We start from the raw sequence: 25050 nt of genomic DNA, 5'->3' as shown, positions 1-25050 counted from the left end.
TGGAGCTGGTAGATGGTTGCCCTGGACACAGAATTGACCTGTGCCTCCATGGACAGCTGTGAGTCCAAAATGACTCCGAGGCTGTGCACCTTGTCCTTCACAAGGCAGCTGCTTTGCTTTGTGATAGGCTATTGTATGAAGAAGGGAATGATCTCTGAAAATAACCCCCATTCCAGAAGGCCAATAGGCACCATAAGCATCTGCTCTGCAGGGTCTGAACATGTTTTATGAACGTACATAGTCCCAGTAACATTGGTAATCCTGCTTGCAGGTTTTTCATAGGCAGGAGGCTGGCCACTGTGAGAAGAGGATGTTGGACAAGATGGGCTTTTGCTTTTTTGTTCTGCTCAATTCTTAGTATGTATTCTAGTCATTCTAGCTCTGTTCGCTCTCCCACCATTCCCCCCCCCCCAAAAAAAGGTCACTTGTAACCTTAGATTAGCCATTAATATTTGTCTAGTAAGTCTCCTTCAGGGGACTAGGAGGGAAAATCACTCTAGCAAGAAATGAGTTTCATCATGTGACAGTACATTATCCTACCACCTGAGCCTCAGTACCTGGGTACAAACAATGTCAAGAAGGACTTGACATAACAGATTTTTTAAAAAAAAAGAAAAGAAAAAATGTGAAGCTCAGTCTGGATAAAGTCCAAATGCAATCTAATGTCAGCTGAAAGCAAAAACACTGATTTTCCACGAAGGGATTTAAGGAGCTTCCCTGTCTCTAGAATGGAATGGCATCTGTCCTAGTCCTAGAAAAACATTGTTCCTCCCTGTTCCTCAGCTGACAGTAAAGTGATAGCAGCAACAGCTGTTAAGGAAAAGGACAGAGAAGTTAATTCAAAGAGATCGGCTTGGCCAAAGACCAGAATGGGCAGAAGTATGCAGTGCATTGACTGCAGAGAGGTGAAGGCTAGGCATTCACTTCTCTGAACATGTACACAATTCCAGGAAGAATGGGGGGGAAAGATTCAAGAGGCAAACATACCTTCAGATCAGAAATGAAACTTTATGTAACTCATTCTAACAGGAATGCAGAATTCATTAGGGATAAGGAAACTGAAAGATGGGCTTTTAGATCAACTTGTTTTTAACTTCTGCTTTCAATTGACAGTTTAAATGTTCAGTAGTACTTACAAACGCTTCAGGTTACAGTCTCTTCAGGTTACAGACTCCGCTAACCCAGAAATAGTACCTCGGGTTAAGAACTTTGCTTCAGGATGAGAACAGAAATCGTGATCCAGCAGCGCAGCAGCAGTGGGAGGCCCCATTAGCTAAAGTAGTGCTTCAGGTTAAGAACAGTTTCAGGTTAAGAACGGACCTCCGGAACGAATTAAGTACTTAACCCGAGGTACCACTGTATATTTTATGTAAACTGCTTAGACGATTTTTACAATTAAGCAGTGTACAAAATCTGTTCAATAAAGATATATTACGATATCAAAATCAACAATGCTTATTTTAACAGTGAGGTCTTTCAAAGTAATTACTGTATTGTGAAGACTGCATGGGAAAACCTGGAGGGGGTGGGTTGGAACCTACAAGTCTTTCTTTTAGTCTGTGTGAATCCCCCAATGCTTTCCTGAGATTCAGCTGAGGATGTTTGCTATAGGATACCTGATTTGTACCACTCAGCTGTCCGGTGAAGTGGGTTATGCTAAGCGTTTGTGACTTGCACAAGGCCACCCAGTGAATTTCACAATGTTGGATGCTGCTGCCAGACCTGCACCATAGTTTGCCCTTACGTGTGAACCAGTAAACTGTGGTTGCATAATTCCTCCAGATCGCTGAATCAGATGTAATGGCAAACTATGGTTTCCATGAAAGCGGAAGTAAGGGATTAAAAATGTACATGCAGACGTAGGTGGAAGAAGCTCATGAGCACAAGGCTGAGAGATGTATCACTAAACTATGAAATTAGATTACATGTTAATGAACCCAGAGCTGCATGTGGGAAGGGAAAAAAGGATAAATCAAATATAAAGCCAAGGGTGAATGGTGATGTTAATGTATATTGAAAAGAAAGCTTTTCAGGAAAGCTTTTTTGGACACACTTCAGAATGGCAATCAGACATCCAGCTAGAAATATTTGACAAGCTTTTATGTGCCCTGAGTCTTTGGGAAGAGGAATTCAATTACATAAAATGAATTTATGGCTCCCACTTTTGCCATTGGTTTGTGTGGCCTCACCCTAGTCACTGTTTCTCTTGTCCACACCTATAAAAAGGTGACTTGTACACCTGCCGTTGGTGTATCATGTGAAAACACAGATAATGAAGACAGCCTGGTCTTTCATTACCTTCAATTTCACATATCCTTTGAACCTAACACCCACACAACCTTGTAATTAAGGTGAATATGATTGTAGTTGCCAGATTCTCCTTTATTCCTTTCTCAAGTGACTCATCTTTGATTACACCAATATGTTCCATGTTAATAATGTTTGGATATCATAAAACCATGCTGAGGCTCCAGATTTATTACTACTATTTGATTTTTGCAATTTCCTGTGTCTGTTCCATGGGAAGTTTTCACGTGAAGTTATTTATTTCCCCTATTTGAGCCAATATATTGTTACATGCACACACTCACAGAGTGTGTGTGTGTGAGAGAGAGAGAGGGGGGGGGAGGGAGGGAGGGAGGGAGGGAGGGGACGCTGCATACCTGAGTCCCTTCTAATTCCTGGATCCAACAAGGAATAATTGCTGGAACAGCCAGACAAGTTTCTTGATAATGGCTCCCAAAGTATGAGCTTTTAAGGTAACAAAGGATATGGCACTGTGCCAGAGGCAAATGAGCAGCTGAGAGACACGGCCATGCCTGATTTCTGGTGGAATCCAAGGCTGTGGCTATAGGAGAAGCAAGATAAATTATCCTTCTATCATAAAGACACCACAGTCTGCACTGTCTCCATGGCCGACTCTGGGGTTGCGGCACTCATCTCGCTTTATTGGCCGAGGGAGCCGGCGTACAGCTTCCGGGTCATGTGGCCAGCATGACTAAGCCTCTTCTGGCGAACCAGAGCAGCGCACGGAAACGCCGTTTACCTTCCCGTCGGAGCGGTACCTATTTATCTACTTGCACTTTGACATGCTTCCGAACTGCTAGGTTGGCAGGAGCAGGGACAGAGCAACGGGAGCTCACTCCGTCGCAGGGATTCGAACCACTGACCTTCTGATCACAGACCTTTGAATGGGGAGAGAAAGCTTGTGAAATAAATGTTTGCAGAAGACCTTGAGGGATTTTAAGGAGGACCAAACATATTGTCAAGTGCTAGGGCACCTGCTTTGCAAGCCTTAAATCTTCCCTGAAATCTTCCCTGAAATCTCCAGAAAGAGGCCGGGGAAAAGTCCCATCTGAAAGCCTGAAATGTAGAAAATACTAGATGGGTCAATAGGCTGACTTAGTATAAGTATAAGTATCCTATGAGGTTATTATTCAGATAACTTTCTGATATTGCTGTAAGTAGGGATGGTGGATAAAGTCAGTTAAGTTTGCATTTAAATGGAAAGCTACCATATTTTCATTCTCTGCACCAAACACAAACTGCAACACACTCATCCTTTGAAACTCACACTTCTCCAGATTTTGCAATGCAGTTCTTCAGCCGAGTAATGTGTACAAAAATGCATATACTAGGGTAAAGTGTGCATAAAAGTGGCAATAACATACAAAAATACATTATCTTAAGGGACACTGCTTTGCAAAAATGCGCATAGGCAAAATTGCCAACAAAAATATCAGGAGATTCACACTACAGTGGTACCTCCGGTTGCAGACGGGATCTGTTCTGCAGGTCCGGCTGGATCCCAAGGTTTCCGCAACCTGAGGACCACTTCTGTGCATATGCGCGTGGCGAAACCCGGTCAAATACTTCCAGGTTTGCAGCTTTCGCATCCTGAAGTTTACATAACCAGAGGGTTAGGTAACCGGAGGTACTACTATATCGGCAAATTTTCATGAGGATTTTTGAAAAATCACAAATTGCTGATCAAGAGTGGAGAAATGAATTCAAGATTGGGAAAAAAATGAGAAACTTAGCAAACCGAAATGGACATGCAAATCTATCCCTAGCTGTAGGTACATTAATGTCATTCTACCTGTTGGTTGAACCATCCAGTGTCCAACAGTGGGGTTTAGTTTTCGCTGTGGGTTAAACCACAGAGCCTAGGATTTGCCGATCAGAAGGTTGGCGGTTCAAATCCCCACGACAGGGTGAGCTCCTGTTGCTTGGTTCCTGCTCCTGCCCACCAAGCAGTTCGAAAGCCCGTCAAAGTGCAAGTAGATAAATAGTTACCGCTCCGGTGGGAAGGTAAACGGCGTTTCCGTGCATAGCTCTGGTTTGCCAGAAGCGGCTTAGTCATGCTGGCCACATGACCCAGAAGCTGTATGCCGGCTCCCTCGGTCAATAAAGCAAGATGAGTGCCACAACCCCAGAGTCGGTCACGACTGGACCTAATGGTCAGGGGTCCCTTTACCTTTAAGAGTAAAGAAAGGATGGTGTGATGTGGCCTGTATCTACCCTCTCTTGCATAGCTGTCAACATTCAGATTTGAAAATAAGGGATCAGCAGTCTCACCTGTCCCGGGGTCAGTCTACGGGATATCTAACAATCCAGGATAGCAGCAGGAAACAGCGGGAAACGGTGCAGGAATAAGGGAATTTCCCTCAAAAAAAGGGAAGGTTGACAGCTATGCTCTTGGCCTGCTTTGATGTTCAGTCTGACTGGATGAGGAAAGGACCCATACACCACACCCAAAGCAAGCCCAAGAGAATTTGGCACCCCAAAATGGTGGCTTCCTCCCTGCTAGGGAAGAAGAGGTGACGGAAGATCTACATCAGCAACAAGGGGGAAGAATGATTGACTTTGGGATCTGCTGCCAGGGTCCACACCCCAAAGGCATACAGTATTACATGTTCTGATTTATTTGATGCTAAAGATCTCTTGGAACCCTATAGTTTTAGATTAGTGGGAGGTGAACATTTGATGCTTCCTCACTTAAAAACAAGTAGTGACATAAATCAATTCAGATTACTTTCCTATTTTCTAATAACTCAAGGAACAGAAATGTAAAATGTTTATGTTGTTGTGTTGTTGTTTAGTCGTGTCTGACTCTTCATGACCCCATGGACCAAATGTTTATATATGATCCAATTACAGGTTTTAAATAACTCATTGGGAAACAAAATATTCCACTTTTTAAATGTGTAAGATCCTTAACACAATGATGCATTTCTTGATTAAACAATTATTGGCCGCATAATGCAGTTTAATAATGCTACTTTCAGATAAGCCAATGCAAAATTTTCTCGGTGGTATAACTCAGAAAATAGCAAGCTGTTCATTTATATGGAACTGGTGACAAATTCTAGAGGGGTAAGCCATGTTAAATTATTGCTGCAAAAAAAGCATATTTATGGTGATATAAATCTGTAAGTCATTAGGATGCCAGAAGACTCTCTAATGAAAATTACAGCACTGTGAACTGAGTAAATTCACAAACTACCGGTAAATTTGTCTTTTTCAGACAATTCAGACAATTCTCTCTTCAAACCAGCAGAGGGCATGCTGAAGAAGTGATAGTAGATTTGACTAAATTAAAAAGCTTTGAACATGTAATAGAAAATTAGCAAATGTTGTCTACGTAAGTGCTGTGAGACCAACCACACTTACCTGAGAGTAATCCCTAATGAATTCAAAATGACTTATTTCTGAGTAGGCATGGTTAGGACGTTGCTGTAACACATCCAGAGCAGAATAGAAAATACAGGAAAATGGGTCTCTCTGCAGAGTGGAAATTTATAAATCCCTTGAAACATAGCAAAATGGGTGCTTGGCTGTCACTCAACTAGTCACTACCACCTAGACTGTATTCCTATACATAATTACCTGGGAGTAAGTCCTACTGAATTCAAGAGAATGTTAGAGTAGACATGCATAGGATTGTGCTGTTATTTCTATTCTATTCACACAAATCTACATCTGCCTAACACCCAATAGTTCTGGCAAATAAGAAGTAAGACACACTGATTTTATTGTGGTTTACTCCCAATGAAAGCTGTAGCATTGTAGCTATAGAGCCTCCTTGGAAGTGCCTTGTGTGAGGGTCATCTTCCCTGGATGGTGGGGCTGAACACCTTCTCCCATTTCCTCTTCTCGGGTCTTGCCCAAGCCATTTTGCTGCCCGAGGCAAAGGACAAGGTGGTTCACACACATGTACACACACACACACACACACACACACACACACGTACACACACCACATTGTACATGTTATGTATTGAAGCTATCACCCTGGCCACCAGGGGTATTGTGTATAAAGTTTTCACTCAGGTCCACTTATGTTAATTTAGGCGGGAAACCCTGGGTTGTTGTTGTTACAGTGTTGACAGCCGGCTGCCTATAAAAGCAGGCCGGCTGAGCTGTTTGTAGTTCAGTTCAGTTGCAGCTTGCTATAAAGAACCACTTAGAGAAATATCTGTGTCGACTGCTATGTCCACCCACAACTTAATAGCACATACAAGACCAGACTGGAAACTAGGGTTGCCATATTTCAAAAAGTAAAAACCAGGACACCACAAAAGCTGTTGAGCTTTTTTGGGGGGGGGGTGGAATTGTGGACTTTTTTTAGGTTGAGCTTTTTCAACTAACTTGCCTAAAATCCAGGACCAAGTGCCTCCTTTGAAATCCTGGATGTGTGGCAGCCCCTGAGGGCAGTGGGCTCTCTTAGGAGGTGAAGGGCAGGAAGCACATACCGCTGTGTGCAGCAACACTACACCACCACTCACAGCCCCCCAGAATTTCCTGTCCACAGCAGCTGCTTCACCCTGTCTAATGGTAGGGCTGGCCCTGTTCTCTAGTCTTTCACTCAGGCAGGTGCCATTTGGGAAGAGGGTTTCCTCTGCTCTCTCCCCATCCCCTCATATACAACACTTTTCAATTGTTGCCTGTTGTTCCCCTCTTCCTTGCTTAGAGAACAAGCATGGTTTCTAACAAAATAAAGCAGCCTACTTCAGTCCTATTACCTCATTCATATTGACTATACAGTTTCTTTTTGTTATTGTGAGAGGTCACATGATGTTCATGCATATGTGAACCAATCCCCGACAGTTAAGATTAAGTGCAGCCTAAGTCCAGTGTGCTCCTTGATAGCTTGATAGCTTGGCAAAGCCTCTGCTTTCTGTTTTTGTCTGTGGAAAGAATATCGGAACAAGCGGTTAGTTTATGAACAGGATGCTCTTTCAGTCTCATCTTCCATTGCAAGTTCTGCACATTTCCGCCCAGCCCAGGGCTAGAAAAAGGATCTGATCCATAATGATGTTTTTGATGTGACCATTATGCAGTGCATTTTTCAATCATTTAAGGAGAGCATGAACCACTACCCATTAAAAAATGATGTGGTTGCCTCATTAGAGATGGAGATTGTTTAAATCTGCTCAGCTAAAAGGGACTCTTTCAAAGAACGCCACTTAACTCTAGATAGTACTTTAGTTATGAAACAGCCAATTTCATGTTCAGTTCAATGTTAGTGATTTTTTTTCCGGCTGGAAGCACAAAATCATTACATGCTGGCTGCCCACTTCTTGCTGCAAATAATTTGTACAGTCTGAATATCTTGGTACAGTATTCTTCTTTTTCTAAATGAAAACTTAATAACCTGACAAGCTGTAGAAGAAAGACGAGGCAAATTAGATTCTCTCTCTCTCTCTCTCTCTCTCTCTCTCTCTCTCTCTCTCTCATAAAATAAAATTCCCCACATACTCTCATATGGCTGAATTCTATAGTACAAATGGTTTTATTCTACAAAGCCAGGCCTAGTACTGAAAGATTATTTCAGATGAAAACAATTGGCATTGTATGGATTTGTATGGTAAAGGACCCATGGACAGTTAAGTCCAGTCAAAGGCAACTATGGGGTGTGGCGCTCATCTCACTTTCAGGCCAAGGGAGCTGGCGTTTGCCCACAGACAGCTTTCCGGGTCATGTGGCCAGCATGACTAAACCGCTTCTGGAGCAATGGAACATCGTGATGGAAACCAGAGCACACAGAAACGCCATTTACCTTCCTGCCACAGCAGTACCTATTTATCTACTTGCACTTTGATGTGCTTTCGAACTGCTAGGTTGGCAGGAGCTGGGACAGAGCAACGGGAGCTCACCCTGTCGTGGGGATTCAAACCGCTGACCTTCTGATCAGCAATTCCAAGAGGCTCGGTGGTTTAAACCACAACACCACCAGCATGTGGTGAGGCAGCAAGGCCTGACATCTTTCCTTTTTCGCCCATTTTGGCATCCAGTCCAACAGCCTGAGTTGGACCCTGAGAAGTGCAAACAGAAGGAAGCTTGTCCCACTTCTCCCCTGTCCCTGAAGCTCCCCTGCACCCATGGGGGGTGAGGGGTCACTCCTAATTCCTGAACAGTGTAAGATGGGGGCATGAGTAGTTTGCAGGTGGAAGGTGCAATCTGAAACCTGCAGAGCACCAAACACACCTTCTTCTTTTTGGCACTGTGGGTTAAACCACAGAGCCTAGGACTTGCTGATCAGAAGGTTGGCGGTTCGAATCCCCGCGATGGGGTGAGCTCCCATTGCTCGGTCCCTGCTCCTGCCAACCTAGCAGTTCGAAAGCATGCCAAAAACTGCAAGTAGATAAATAGGTACCACTCTGGCGGGAAGGTAAACAGCATTTCCGTGCACTGCTCTGGTTCTCCAGAACCAGCTTAGTCATGCTGGCCACATGACCCGGAAGCTGAACGCCGGCTCCCTCGGCCAATAAAGCTAGATGAGTGCTGCAACCCCAGAGTCGGCCATGACTGGACCTAATGGTCAGGGGTTCCTTTACCTTTACCTACCTCCTCTTACATTTCACCTTGTGATCAGATGCAGTCTTTGTGAACTTCACCAACTACCAACTTCTTTTGTCCACTCACTGCCAAATCCCTGCTTTGTTTACCATCTACCCTGATGAAGAGTTCTTGAGAACTCCAAAGCTTGCACACTGTTTTGTGACACTCTAGGGGGCCTAATAAAGGTTTTGCCCTAACACGGATTTTGATTCCCCCACGCCTTATGGGCTAACAGGGCTACTTTTACTTTTGCCCTGGACTGAATTCCCACAAAGGAATTTTGTCTAGTTTGGATGTACAAAGTTTTTACACACATGTTTATTCCTAGCAAAAGGGGAAAAAAATGCAACACAATTATTTTCTGTCTCAAAGAGATCCTGCATAACCATGGAAAATATTCCGTGCGTCAACTATTTTTACTGTCTTAAACTGCCATACAGCATCATTCCCCGAGAGGGCGCCATAGCACTCGTTCGTGTTTTGACTGTCAACAAGTGGGCAACAGGAGCTTTTAAAGCATCCCATTACAGAAAATGAGAATTGCATCATTGTTGCTTTTACCGTCTGATTATTTTGACTGAAAATGTGCACATGCCTGTGGATTTCTTTTATAGAAGCCCTATAAGGGGAGGGGGGGAGTTTGCTAATGAAGATCACACACAAGTCAGGCATGAAAAATATTGAAATAGTGGAAACTGCCTTGTGCTAAGTCCACTCAATAATAATAATAATAATAATAATAATAATAATAATAATTTATTTATACCACGCCAATCTGGTTGGGTTTCCCCAGCCACTCTGGGCAGCTTCCAACAAAATATTAAAATGCAATAGTCTATTAAACATTAAAAGCTTCCCTAAACAGGGCTGCCTTCAGATGTCTTCTAAAAGTCTGGTACAGTGGTACCTCGGGTTAAGGACTTAATTCGTTCTGGAGGTCCGTTCTTAACCTGAAACTGTTCTTAACCTGAGGTACCACTAGCTAATGGGGCCTTCCGCTGCTGCTGCGCCACCGCCAGACGATTTCTGTTCTCATCCTGAAGCAAAGTTCTTAACCTGAGGTACTACATCTGGGTTAGTGGAGTCTGTAACCTGAAGCGTCTGTAACCCAAGGTACCACTGTAGTTGTTTTTCTCTTTGACATCTGGTGGGAGGGTGTTCCACAGGGCGGGTGCCACTACTGAGAAGGCCCTCTACCTGGTTCCCTGTAACTTGGCTTCTCGCAGCGAGGGAACCACCAGAAGGCGCTCTATCTCAGTCTACATTGACTGGCAGTGGCTCTCTGGGGGTTTCAGGTAGGGAACTTCTGCATGCAAAGCAAAGGCTTTGCCACTGAACTATGGACCTCCCCTGGACCTTTATATTTTACATTGAATGGAAGGAGTCTGTCTTTTGCATATGCCACCCTTTAAAGCACAAGGTACACCGATGGCAAAGACTTCAGCAGTGATACTAATACAAGGAGTTGTTTGGGCAGTTTACAGCTTGTCATGCAGGGTGAGAAAATTCTCTTTGCCATGTCAGTTGTAAATGATTCAGGACTGCAGTCCACCTTTGTATCTGGGCATCCTACTTGATGGCACTGTCCTCAACATCCAGTCAAAGATGGGTTTTTCTACCACTTAAAATTTAATCTTGTGGACACAGCGAGGCCGTTCTCATTTTCCTTTGTTCCTTGTGCATTTGTTTCAACCCTCGCTGTGCTGCACATGTTTTTAGTTGGCCGGAACAGAAATCTCCGGCAGGAAACCCTTTTTGATCCCTCCTACCCTCTGCCTTTGTAGATGTTAGGCGATAGATTCATTTTGTGCGGCTAAAGAGACGTGTCGCACAATCTGTGCCAAGGTTAATGGAGCAATCCTAAGCAGGTTTGTCCCGCTGAGTACTTCAATGGCAATTACTCCCTAGTTTGTACGGTTTGCGAAGGGACACAGTTAAGGGACCCACACGCTGTGGGTTAAACTCTATGCCAGCTCCCTCAGCCAGTAAAGCGAGGTGAGCGCCGCAACCCCAGAGTCAGTCACGACTGGACCTAATGGTCAGGGGTCCCTTTACCTTTACCTTGTACGGTTTGCAGCCTAAGGCTGTGTACAGTGGTACCTTGGGTTAAGTACTTAATTCGTCCCGGAGGTCCGTTCTTAACCTGAAACTGTTCTTAACCTGAAGCACCACTTTAGCTAATGGGACCTCCTGCTGCCGCCGCGCCGCTGGACCCCGATTTCTCTTCTTATCCTGAAGCAAAGTTCTTAACCTGAAACACTATTTCTGGGTTAGTGGAGTGTGTAACCTGAAGCGTATGTAACCTGAAGCGTATGTAACCTGGGGTACCACTGTACACATATATAGCCTTTGAAACACACAGGGGTCCTTTTCTGCACAGTGCACTTTTGTACACAGAGTCTCTTTTGTTTGCAATGAGTCTCGTGATCGTAGACTCATAGAATGATAGTAGAGTTGGAAGAGCACCTGAGTTCCATCTGATCCCACCACCTGCAATGCAGGGATCCTGTTCACAGCCATCCCTGGGTGGGCTCAAACCACCAACCTTCCGGTTAACAGCCAGATGCACTGACCCACTGCACCACAGTGATAATGTCACCCAAAGTGGCAGCTACTTTCCATATTGTCTGAGAAGAACACGGGTGGGCATGCTTTCACACTAGTGTGCGATGGTGATTTCCACCTGGAGCTGGATTGGGTGGCTCCTGTGGACCAATCAGCCTGCTGCATTCTGGAGCCTATTCAACTCAGTACATAACAGATCGGCAAGCAGTGTTGGACAGGGATGACACGGGGATGATGTTGTGTGCACAGCACCTCAAAAAGGCACCTGCACCTAGCAATGAATACACATCATCGCACCGTGTGTACATGCCATGTGTCTTAGCATCTGTTGTCAGTTCTGGGACTCTGCCCTGAAATGTAAAGGTATGAAGCAATACTTTGATGATGACGATGTTGCACTTCATCATTCTACCAACCAAGGCAGCTTACACACTCTTGCACAAGAACAATACAGAAAACTGGATGTGGAGTTAGCACCAATGTAAACACAAGAACAGCTGTCTCACATATGCAGAGGGCAGCTTCATGAGTATTTTTTTGGTAGAGGGATTGCAAGGGAGAGAGAACCAAAAAGATCCCACGAGTTGGGGAAGGAAAACATTCTTGCCCCTTCTCACACTGATGTGAACACACCATGCAAATTTGGCTTAAAATGCAGCTGAGTCGGGCGGGGCGGGAATGGCTACGTTTTAAGCTTCTAATGTGAACATAGCCTTTAAGGAGCCCCATGATCGGAGGTAGTATATCTCCGACTAGCAATTTCTGCCTTCAAGCCCCACCTGTGGAGTTCCCAAAAGCACCTGATTGGCTGCTGCAGGAAACAGGATCCTGGCCTGGGTGGGCGAATCCTGCTAAGGAAACGCTAAGGAGACCTCCGAAATCTGCCACGTCCGCCGAGCAGCGGCATTGCGCGCCGCTGCTGCACAGCTCCCTAGGAAAAGGCACTCTGCACATGCTCAGGAACGCAGGCGTTCGCGGCTGCTTCACCGAATAAGGTTCAGAACGCGCTGGGCGGCGATTCAGCAGCAGGCAGCCGAGTTCCCCAAAGGCGGAGGGGAGGAAAGGAGGAGGGGAAGCCGACGGCTGCGAGCGAGAGCGCGCCTTGGTTTCGCTCCTCTGGCCGTCGAGGGCGGAGCAGCGGAGACAGCGACCCGGCCCGGACGCCCCCAAAGACCGGGGGGGGGGGACCTTTGGCCCGGAGGGAGGAGCCGCCAGCGCCTGCCGCTCCCACCCAGCCCAGCCCAGCCCTCCGCCACTTTCGCCGCGGCAGCCGGCAACATGGACGGCGCGGCGGATGGTAGCGCGGAAACGTCTCCCTCCACCGCGGACGCCTGCGAAGATTTCCGCGCTGCCTTGACCATGACCAAAGGACTCTCCATCTTTCTCGACGTAAGCAGGGCGCCTGTCACTCTGGGTTGTAGCTGTTGCGCTTGCTTGGTTGGTGATCTCCCCTTTCCACACCCCCCCCCCCAAGCTTCAGCATCTTCTGGATTTAGATGGATGCATCTAAATTAGAAAGTTTTCCCTGGAAGGGAGCATGGAGGGGGGTTTGGGTGGGGGGATGGCCACCTGTTCCCCACCAGGCTCCTACCTGCGCCTCCGAGAGCTGCAAACGAGCCACAGGTGAAGCTTCCGCCGCTCGCTGCATCTGCGGACCGAGGAGGCAAGCTTCACCTGTTGAATGTTTGCCTATCATGCAGCGATGATGATGATGATTAGATTTATGAGCCACCCAACAGGGTGAAAAGAGTCCGGCAGCTCTCAGGGGACCATGCTGGAACATGGTTTTGGGTTTTTAAAACATCTTGATCCCCAACATTTTAGATGCCATGAGCACCCCCAAATTTGAGCCATGCAGGAGGCAAATCGCAGGCGCGGTGTCTCAACACAAAGTCCTTTCTTCTCTTCCTCGTTACGTTCCTAGTTTTTGAATGTGGGGTTGAGAAATGGCACAACACCCCTCCCTCAGACTAAAACTAAAAAAAAAAACTTTACAAAAGCACTGGAGAATGGGATCATAGGCATCCACATCTTGTGTTGTTCTGACGCCTCCGAAATTGATAGGATAAATGGGGAGGTGAAAAAAAACGTTTTGCTGCTCGGTTGCTACTCAAGGTTGCTACCGAATATGTATAGTACTCCCGTAGTAAAAAGAAAGATCTGTGATAGCGTCGATGGGCATTGCGGGAATCTTCAATGCATAATTTCCTTGGAGGGTTTTTTTATTACTGTTTTTAGTATGCATGGTGATAAGGCAGCTTAGAAAGTGGCGTTCTGATACACTTGTATAGAAAAATAAGAATTGGGGGGGGGGGCTCATCGCACAATCCTAACCTTATTCGTATCAACTCAGAAGTAAGACTGCATTTGAGTGAGGCTTACTCCCAGGTAAGTGTGGGTAGGATTGCAGCCACAGAAAGAGAAGCAAGTTAGCCTGTCAAATGGGGAGAGCAAATCAAAGTAAAAAATGCAATCCACACATCTGTAGGAGGCAAAATTATACTATTTTCCTCTAACGCATTAACGTTTTTCTTTTGTAAAAATAAATAAAAATAAATGTGGGTTAAACTAAGTTGTGCTCATTAATTTCAGTGGCTAAAGACATATGAATGGAAATTAAAAACTTCAAATTACTAATTGGGTAACTTTCTTATGGACAGCCAGACTGGTTTCGAATATTAATTGATTGCCATGGAAAATGGAAGGACATCTATACTGTATCTCATTTAGTACTTGGATAGGCTGTCTGTGATATGATGCGATACGATAGATATTAAATTGTATAGATCAATTTTCCACCCAAAAAGGTCCTCAAAGGTCACACAAAAGAATATAAATGCATTTTTTTGAAAAAAATATTAAATTTAAAAATATAATTAAAATTAAAATTTAATTAAAATTTAATCTCAAAAATTATTTATGTAAAAAGGAGACATTGTAAGAAACAAAGTGAATCTAGAGAAGCACAAAAATGAGACCAAAATCTGCAACAGAACCAGTCCAGCTCGTCAATCAGAGATGCCAACTTAATTAATATTGTAAGCATGTAGAGAAAGGATGGCTGGCATTTATCAGGCATCTAGGGGGAAATCCTGTGCACAAGAAGCTGGTAAATTAAGACGGTATAAGATTACATCAGGTACATTCAGCTGCAGCGGCTGCTGTCCTAAGCCTGGCAGAGGGAAAACAAGCCTTTAAAATAGTGTTTTTTTGTTGGGTTACAAGGTTTTGACAAGCATCAGATGTTGAATCCCATACACAATTCATGGTCAGATCCTGCTAAATAATAAATACTATTGTATGTTGATTATATCATGTGCTAAATACCGTTGGGATAGTTCAGCCAGTAGAACACAAGACTTTTATTTTCATGGTCGTGGGTTCAAGCCTCACATTGAGCAAAATATTCCCAAGCTATCTTTGGTTGGTGGCCACCAGTACAAGTTGGTAGCCATATTCCATGCAGTTGCTAATTTGTGCATGACTGAGAATGACTCCCCACTTAGCATGGATGCACTTTGGAACACATTCACCATCCCTTATCCAACAGAAAACGTTGCCTCCAGAAATATTACCTGTACTGAGATACTGTAATCACTATAATCTTTGGGTTGGAACAGCTATTATCCAGTTTACCAAGGAGGTCTTTGGGCCTTGATCTACACGAACCCACTGGGAGCAATCATTTGGAGGTTCGGGGAGAGGTGCCATCAGTATAATGTACTAAGCCTGATTTTTATTTCTTTGCAGGTACTGAGAAGAGCAGATAAAAATGGTAAGTCCAATTACTTCTTTATTTTCAGAGAAATGTAGTGTTAAAGCACTAAGGGATTCCATTGGGATATTTAGTTTGACTCTTTGCATTGGATTATAGAGTGCTCTGAAATGGGCTTTCTGTAGTACTGGTAGCACACAGTGGCATTGATGGTTTTATCTGTGGGATGCTGGTGGCAAGACAGATTGGTTCTTGTTTTTCCGTCACTGGAAGACTGCTTTCTGGACAGTAGAAGGACTGTTTGACTGGTCAAATGTGCAAAACAGATCTGGTTTTGTTATGCAAAATAGGTGGACAAGTACAAGTGATTTGTTGCCATAGGTGATAAAGGTTGGAGGTCCTAATGTACTAATTTTGTGTCTGTGGAAAGGCGAGCAGTTCAGACTGGGACTAAAAGAGATGCAGGGAACAGAGTTGCTCTCTAGAAAGATGCTTTCTTCAACTATGGCAATAATAGGACAGCATCTTTCACTGCACCTGAGAGAACCAGGCAGGCCACACGACACACTGCATCTTTTAGCACCTCAGTGACATTCCTCACCTTAGCATCCACAACCTAAGGTAGTTGCTTTAATTTACCTAATGCTAAGTGCTAGTTAAGGGATGTGGGTGTCGCTGTGGGTTAAACCACAGAGCCTAGGACTTGCTGATCAGGAGGTCGGCGGTTCGAATCCCCGTGACGGGGTGAGCTCCCGTTGCTCAGTCCCTGCTCCTGCCAACCTAGCAGTTCGAAAGCATGTCAAAGTCCAAGTAGATAAGTAGGTACCGCTCCAGCAGGAAGGTAAACGGCGTTTCCGTGTGCTGCTCTGGTTCGCCAGAAGCGGCTTAGTCATGCTGGCCACATGACCCGGAAGCTGTACATTGGCTCCCTCGGCCAATAAAGTGAGATGAGCGTCGCAACCCCAGAGTTGGTCATGACTGGACGTAATGGTCAGGGGTCCCCTTTATCCTTACCTAAGTGCTAGTTATAGTTGAAAGTCCCAGAACGGGTGGGCCAAGAGCTTTAATATGGTAACCTCAATAAGTTCAGTTTTGACTTCCAGATCTGCTACTCCCCCTTTCACAATACAAGAAATAAGCAGAAATCTTGCATTGCAAATAGAAACTGGGTCCTGCATAGAAACATCTGTGCAGTGTTTACATTTCCTTCTAACTGCATTCCTAAAAGGCAGACAATAATTAAGAACTGAGGAAAGGCACAGCATAGTTGACTGAGAATACATGATGTGTAGAGAGTTTATATGGTGCAAAAAAGAACTGTGACCAACCCCCAACACTCCCTTCCCCCCAACCCTCCCCAAAAGTCTTTCTGAAGTGGATGTGTCCTCTGAGCCAACTCAGTTGGTAGATTTTCCTTAAGTTCTATGATCCCATGCATTTTCCATAAATTATTATTACCCAATGGAACCTCTTCCTCCATTTTTTGTTATAGGAAAATGATGCCAGAATTGAGAGTCCCTGACTTAATTTATGTTTATATTTACCCCAAAGAGTATCTAAAGTTTTGATGCATGGATCTGGTTTAATAACACCCTTGTCAAATTGTGTACAGTGTAAGAGAGGGTTTGTTTGTTTTAATTCTGTTGAAGCATTGAATTGTTTTAATATGATGGATCTGGGTGGAACCATTGCCAGAATAGCTACTTGGGCCTTGGGTCCTAAGCTCCTTGCTGTAAGAAAGAACTGGGCAGCTACATCTTAGTGTAAAACGTCCCAGGTTCAATCCCCGGCCTCTCCAGCTAGGGCTGGGAGTGTCCCCTTCCTGAAACCCAAGAGAGCTGCTGCCAGTCAGTGTAGGTATTATCAAGCTACTGGTCTGCTTCAATATGTAAGGTAGTTTACTATTTTCCCTAGGAAAACTTTTACACCCTGTCGTTAGGATTTATGTGTTAGACTGCAGCCCATTGGGAAAGTCCATATAATCTTCCTTTACTGAACACATTGTTGGTGGGTAAGCTGCCAGAGATAAACACCATTCTCATATAAAACAATATATATATATATATTACCTTTTAGAGTTTAGTTTATTCTCCAAAGAGCTCTAAACAGGTTTCTATGACTACTTGAGAAAATGCTAATGAAACACGTTAGGAAGAGAATATGTGAGATCAGGAAGGTGGGTGAAATAATTTCTCAAAAGATATGTTGCCAGGGGGAATGATACTGCATTTGGTTAACTTTTCATCTGAAGAAAATGGGATTTCAGCAAAGGCTTTCATTTCATGGTTCGTCTTGTCTTCAAGATGTGAACTTTTGGAAAGATCAGAGGACAGAAAATTGGCATCTTTCTTCTACTTTGAAAATCGTTGAGAGAAACTAGCTGAAGCCCTTCTTGTGGCACCTGGGCGTTGTTTAGTTCAAGGTTGGGTTGAGTGAGGGCTATTCCCTTGTGGCCACTGTGAGCCTGGAGACAGCCCTAAATTGGGTTGAGAGATGGTTTTTTGTTTTGTTTTTTACTTCACTGTTTCTACAAGAGAGCCAGGAAATCTGGTGCGGAGAAGCTTTCAGCCTTCTTTGGAAAATAAAATATGCAGCCTTGGTGCTTGATGATGCAGCCTCAGTCCAGTAGATCTGAAGGAGCATCTCCAACCCCATCGTTCTACCTGGACACTGAGGTCCAGCGCCGAGGGCCCTCTGGTGGTTCCCTCGCTGTGAGAAGCCAAGTTACAGGGAACCAGGCAGAGGGCCTCCTCAGTAGTGGCACCCGCCCTGTGGAACGCCCTCCCACCAGATGTCAAAGAGAACAACTACCAGACTTTTAGAAGAAATCTGAAGGCAACCCTGTTTAGGGAAGTTTTTAATGTTTGATGCATTACTGTATTTTAATATTTTGTTGGAAGCTGCCCAGAGCTGGGAAGCCCACCCTGATGGGGGGGGTATAAATAATAAATAATTATTATTATTATTATATTATTATTATTTGGGGGCAGGGAGACTATGCCCCCTCTGACTTCCACATGCCTGCCTAGGCAGCCTTGAACAGCTTCTTCCACCAGGAGTTACAAAAATCTGTAGATGACTACCATCATAGGGGCTGCCACTTCCATCACAGATGGCGTCAGAAGGGATTGGGGGACAAGTGCCTCCCCAAACAAGCAGTTCGCCCTCCACTTACCGCCTGCCATTTCTGAACTCTTGTCATTAAACATATTGTCATGGACTGGCTGGAGTCAGAACCACTTGGAGGCACTAGGCAGGGGAACCCTTAGGGGAAGAAGGCTCAGAGCCAGGGGATTGGTGGTGGGATGTGGATAAGTGGTCAGAGGGAGAAGAGGGAGCAGACTGGGAGGAGGAGGTGTTGGAAGCTGAAGAGGTAACAGGGTTTAGTGAGCAGGAAGAGGCTGTGGCAGAGAGCGGTTCAGACTCAGAGACAGAAGCAGAGGAAACAGAGATGGTGCTGCGACCGGCTCCCCTCTCTCCTGGTCTCCTAGAACACACAAAGAGGGCAAAGTAGAGAGTGGTTGTGAGCAGATGCAGTCTGTGACTGCTTGGGAAAGACCCTCAAGAAGAGGAGCATTAGAGAGCAGTGAGAAGGAGGGGACCATCCGTCCTTGCAACTACAGTCGTACCTTGGTTTTCAAACAGCTTAGTTCTTGAACGTTTTGGCTCCCAAACGCCACAAACCTGGAAGTGACAGTTTCAGTTTGTGAACTATTTTTGGAAGCCAAATATCCGACGCGGCTTCCTGCAGCCAATCGGAAGCCGCGCTTTGGTTTCTGAATGTTTTGGAAGTCGAACGGACTTCCGGAACGGATTCCATTCGACTTCCAAGGTACAACTGTACCTCACTGCAGCAAGACTTAACTGGGAAGAGGATTCTAGGATCACTAGGCTTGCGCTGTTTCAGCTTCCTTGAATGAAGAGTTAACTTCATTGCGTTACCAGATTCCATTCACTAATATCTTCTCTAAACCTCTCTCCTTCATTAAGCATGGCTGTTAATTTCTGTGTTTTCCTAAGAAGCCCATTTTATAATGTTTGATCCAGCATTATAATATTGTTATGAATCTGGGGGTGCAAGATGTCCTAAATTCCTGATAAATTTAGAGACTGGTTTTAATTAAGGTTTGGGGGTGCCAAAACTAATTTCCTTGGAAGTAATAGCCAGACTCATGTGTATTTAAGATGTGTGTTAGCCCCTGTTAATCCCCTGGGATAAGCATATATGAAGAGTTAATTAACCTAGGCAATCTTCCTAAATCGAGTATCAGCCATCCATCCCCCTTTAATCCTAGGCAATCAACATGGGTGAAAGCTAATTTTCTTTGGGGTATTGAGCCACTGGCAAGTCAAAGGACAACAAGGCAAATCTCATTTGCAAATGGATGGGTTTCCTTCATCCCTGAACAGAAGGACGTAGTTTTAAAGGCAGTACCATAGTTTTAGAGGGAGGACTGGAGTTTTAGAATGGCAGTTTGCCATTAAGAAACAATGTGCTGGTGAGAGATGCTGGTGTCAGTTTTTGGAAGCAGTGCTGTGCAAATGAGAGGGACAGAACCCTCTTTGGGATATTGATGTGCTGAACTTTCTCCGTTGAAAGATTCAGGTGTGTGTGTGTGTGTGTGTGTGTGTGTGTGTGTGTGTATTGTTATGTACTGAAGTTCTCACCCTGGGCCAGCAGGGGGATACTGTAGATAGTTATGCAAATGAAGGATCGAAAGTGACGTTCAGTGATTGGATAGTTTTTATGCAAATGAAGGATCGAAAGTGACATTCAGTGATTGGATAGTTTTAGAAAGTTGCTACAGTAACGTTGTACTGGAGCTCTATATAAGCAGGCTGACTGAGCCCTTCAGTTCAGTTCTGTTCTGGCCTCTGAATAAACAAGAGCTGTTTGAAGAATCGCTGTGTCGTCTGATATGTTCACCCACAACTTAACACTGGTGACGAGGATGAGATCGATGGACATCAGAGCACAGCCAGATGTGGCCACCGTCTGAACTGAGCTGAATCACTGAGCTGAATCACTTTCGATCCTTCATTTGCATAAAAACTATCCAATCACTGAACGTCACTTTCGATCCTTCATTTGCATAACTATCTACAGTATCCCCCTGCTGGCCCAGGGTGAGAACTTCAGTACATAACACCCCTCCCCACCGCGATAAGGCATTAGTTACAATCGTAATGGTTTCCTTATATGCAGCACTACACGTAATGGTTCAATTAGGCACAAAAGCATATCGGTTACATTTCACATACTTCCACATACTTAGACCAACAGTGTTACATGTCCAACAACATAGTCCTTTAAATAAGTTGGGCACTTGGAAACTCTGCCAGACCTCCGGGGACTGGTAGCCAAGTCTGGGGAGCCACCCAATTCTTGCTGAGACTGTGGTGCGACCCTACAACTTAACACACACACACACACACACACACACACACACACACACAACCATATATCAGAAAGGCACTGTAGTCTCTGCTGTGCCTAATTGTCAAAAAGGAACCACAGACCCTGTGTAAAGCATGCCTAGTACCCCTGGAATCTCGCTTCACTCAAAGGGGTGGCATGCAGTAGTATGTTAAGAGCTGAGCGAACTTGTTGCCTGGAGGATGTAGAAGTCAAGCTACTTACAAAATCACATATTTATCAAGGCAAATTTATTCTTGCCATTCAGTCAGTGTTTCACATTTGATGTCAAATGACAGGCACATTTAGATTCTGAATTTGATGTTTAAGACTGTTCTGCCAAAAAAAGAAGAGAAGAGAAAGCAAAAGTATTGTGCCATTATATTTAGCAGCTCGTGTTTATTATCCCTTAGCTATGTTACTGTGCTTAATATTGGCATGTAATTTTTATATCTTTTCATATCTTGCATTGCTACAGACAAGCTTAGGAAGATACCGTGCTTGACTTTGTGCAAGTTTGGGCTCTGTTGTTTAAAAAGCCAACTCAGTAATTAGCACCCCTTCGGGTTGGTTTTTAACTTGTAATCGTGTAGGAACCACAGGGCTGTGCACACCCTCAACCTTGCATATAACCTCCAGAAATCAGTCCACTGTTTTGCACAATTGTGCAGGAAACCAAAGTTGTTGGGTTAAAAATCATGAAGAAGCAGCACACATTGGGAGATATCTGGGGTCTAATGTGGAGGAATCGGCAGCCATGTTCTGCAACTCTGGCATGCTTAGACATCCCCAGCAAAGTATGAACCAGTATGACCACACTCCTTCAAATAATAGCAGCTTTGCAGCACACTTCCTGTAGCGACAGACGGAAACGGTTTTCTTCTTCCTCACGTAACTTTTTTTACGTGTGGTTCTGTTATGAAACAGGATTTCTGCTGTAGACCGCCCCTTCAGTGATGTATATATGATGTATAGGGGGGTGGCCTTGAGCCACAGGGTGGGAATTTCAAAAGTCTATATAAGAGTTTGCACACCAATATTCTGGGTTCCTCCTCCCTCCTGCATAGGGGTGTGAGCACCCTGTTGAAACAATTTAATAAAGATCAGGCTTACTAGCTGCTTTGCTTCTCAATATTCTCTGGTTGGCCTCTGTTATTTTCTTCTGCTGATAGGGAACCTACATAATGACTCTATACAGCAGGGGTCGGCAACGTGCAGCCCATGGGCCGGATGTGGCCCACAAGCTACCCCGAACCAAGCCGCCCGCTCACTAAAGTGGCACAGCACGGGGACTCGCCGAGTGGTGTCACTCTGTGCACATGCAGATACTGGAAATGGCGTCTGCACATGTCCAGACGCCGAAAATTGCTTCTGCACAGGCACGATTTTTGGCATATGGGCATGTGCAGAAGCAATTTCCAGCGCTGCGGACATGCGCAGATGCAATTTCCAGCGTTGTGCTGCACCAGTCCAGCCCATGGACAATCTCTGTGGGAGTGATCCGTCTCATGGCCGGTAAACCTTGCCGACCCCTGCTATACAGGCTCTTGGATACCCCATAAGGTAAAAGGAGCAGTTTTTTTTTCTTATAACAATTTGGCGACCCAGGTCCAGGAGTTTTGGTTGACCAGATTCTGGGGGCAAGGAAGGACTGATGGCCCAGCGCCCACCAGGCCAGGTTCATACCCTCCCCTCCAGTTACAGGTGGGGTTTCTGCTTTCCTGTGTTCAGGTCCCATTTAAATCATGTGGGAATAGCAGTGTGTCGGGTGAGAAGTTCATGCACCAGCTCTGCATTGTCCTGGGAATAGTTGTACATGAGAATTGGCACCATTCAAATATTACCAGAGTGGTGGGGGTTCCAGCCTTGAGAAGATCGGCCCTTGGTGATGACAGATGTTAACAAGTTTGAAGCTTTGGGTAAAACATTTCACTAAGATTCATCACTAGTCTTGGCTGGATTGACATGAAGTGGGTGTATCCTCAAACAAAAATCTCCAGTTTGGGGCTAACTTTGATATATTGCTTTTTAAACACCCACATTTCAATTCCAGCCTCAGGCTGCTTATATTTCTGCCTTCTTTCTGATGCCACCAAGATACCAAACACTGATGCTTAGATAATATTGGAAACAGCCTTACTAGAAAAATTAACCAATAAACTGAAACTGATACGGGGACAAATAGAAGAAGATGCCTTCACTTTATCACATACACAGTATGGCTCCCCTTTATCACATACACAGCCCAACAAGACAATGACAAAAATCCACCAACAGCATACAAATCAATATGGCTAACTTGAACCAAAACACCCACCCACCCCACTCACACACGAAAACGAAGACCACCACAGCCAACCACAAATGAACAACCACACCCTAGGCCAACCCCAACCTCTCTCACCACCAAAGGAACACAAGTGAACAGCAGAAAACCTGCACAAGCAACGCTGAACCCTACGTATAGTAAGTAAAATAGAAACATCGCCACCCGACCCCACCCCTTTCCCCCTTTTCTCCCTAATGTCTCAACAAATGAAAGTGATTTGTAAAAATGTTACATAGGAAAAATACGAGAGAGAGACATTGCACATACTTTTGTAAATCAAGAAAATCTTTAATAAAAATACATTAAAAAAACAAACAAAACCAAAGTGTTTCCCTAAGGAAAGGCATGAAGTAGCCTGCTGTTGTGCTATCTATTGATCATTGGTTTTGTTAACACTCTTGCTTCCTCTTTTTCCCCTTTTAGTATTAGAGCTCAGCTCTACGCAGAGATTAAAAATGAGAAAACTTGTTGTTGTTTAAAGAAACACCTTCCTAGAATCAATTTGATTTTCAAGGGAAAAACCAGCCATCTGTGCAACCAATTTTCCTTCTGCGTCTTTGATTTCAGATGATGGCAAACTGTCCTTTGATGAATTCAAAGCTTACTTCGCTGACGGAATCCTGAGCAGAGAGGAACTGCACGAGTTGTTTCACACCATCGACACGCACAATACAGAGTGGGTAACGTTATTTAAAAGTCATATGGGCAGCCTTTAGAAAGGCAGTATGGTTGTGCAATATGAATTTTCCTGGGAAAACTGCAGCTTTACGAATAGCATATGAAATGCCATGGAACAGCAGCCTATATATACCCTGTTTGGTGCCCATGGCCTGCATTCTGTGTTTCTAAACAAGATGCTACAAAAATAACAATAAATGGGTAATTCATCTCCCTTGTAACTCCCAGTTTGTTTTTTTCCACCCCCAATGTTCAGCCTGGACACTGAGATCCAGCTCCGAGGGCCTTCTGGCGGTTCCCTCACTGCAAGAAATGAGGTTACAGGGAACTAGGCAGAGGGCCTTCTTGGTAGTGGTGCCCACCCTGTGGAACGCCCTTCCATCAGATGTCAAGGAAATAAACAACTATCTGACTTTTAGAAGACATCTGAAGGCAGCCCTGTTTAAGGAATTTTTTAATGTTTGGTGTTTTATCACATCATCATCATCATTTTTTGGGGGGAGCTGCCCAGATTGGCTGGGGAAACCCAGTCAGATGGGCGGGGTATAAATATATTATTATTATTTATTTTGCCTCTTTTGAGAAGGAAGGCTCATCATATCTCAATGGTAGAGCACCATGACCCTGTATATTATTTGTGTTTCAGCCCTCTGCCTGTTCTATGTAAGCTGGCCTCAGAGGTAGTTCCAGTTTTATAAAGTAGGCATTCTGCTGTTCTCCTGTGGTGCATGGAAGGTGTGCAACCATGTGAATAGGGACCCACTTAGGAATATTACAGGTTCCCCATCCATATTCTACATCTGCTTGAAAAGAGGCATGACCATAGCTCAGTGCTTAGAATGTCGCACATCTCCAGGCTGATCCTTAGTGTCTTTGATTAGAAAGGCCAGTTTTTCTGGATAGGATGTTGAGCCTGAGCCTAGGAGATGTGAGTTCAGGTGCCATCATAGCCTATGTCTCAGTGAGTAGCCTTGGGCAAGTTGCTATTGGTCATTCTTGATTTCCAGTTTGTTCAATGCAAATGATAATACATCACTTTGACCAGTGATTGCAAAGAGCCTCAGTCCTGTATACTTACTTGGGGAAAGTCCCCTTGAACTCTGTGGGGTTTGCTGCTGAGTAAACATGCATAGAACTGGGCTACGTCATTAATATTAGGAAGCATTTTTAAAATAACATTTTATTAATTTTCCAGAAGTAACAAAAATAAAACAAACAATAATAAAAAAAGAATCCAAACAGAACAAATTGACTTCCCCCTATTCCCTTCCTTGGTTCCATTGTATATCAAGATACTACATGTCCATTGTAAAATTTTAACCATTTGAATTACTTATTGTCCCTTCATAATAAAATGACAAGTATTCTTAAAACCCTGCTAATGTATTAACCTGTGTACGTTGCGCCTGTATATCATTTTCTTTCTTCCTTCTGAAGCCAACCAGGTTTGCTCCCTTTTCTTCTGGCTTGGCTCCTCTGCCTTGCATTGGTGTATGATTTCCC

General features: G+C 44.4%; 1 protein-coding gene across 2 annotated transcripts in view; it reads left to right on the top strand.

Moving 5' to 3' along the window:
* The first annotated feature begins 12294 nt into the window (after positions 1-12294).
* The window catches only part of NECAB1 (N-terminal EF-hand calcium binding protein 1), a 40544-nt gene continuing 27788 nt past the window's right edge, over positions 12295-25050 (top strand). The window contains exons 1-3 of one of the 2 annotated variants that reach the window (XM_077932863.1): positions 12295-12798; positions 15160-15184; positions 23437-23545. In XM_077932863.1, the coding sequence (XP_077788989.1) occupies positions 12688-12798; positions 15160-15184; positions 23437-23545 (245 nt within the window). In that variant the 5' untranslated portion in view covers positions 12295-12687. The remainder of the gene's footprint in view (positions 12799-15159; positions 15185-23436; positions 23546-25050) is intronic. The other variant, XM_028736550.2, reaches the window with a different exon arrangement.

This window comes from Podarcis muralis, chromosome 8, assembly GCF_964188315.1.
Source record: "Podarcis muralis chromosome 8, rPodMur119.hap1.1, whole genome shotgun sequence".
Lineage (NCBI taxonomy): Eukaryota > Metazoa > Chordata > Lepidosauria > Squamata > Lacertidae > Podarcis > Podarcis muralis.
This window is presented reverse-complemented; position numbering and strand designations above follow the sequence as displayed.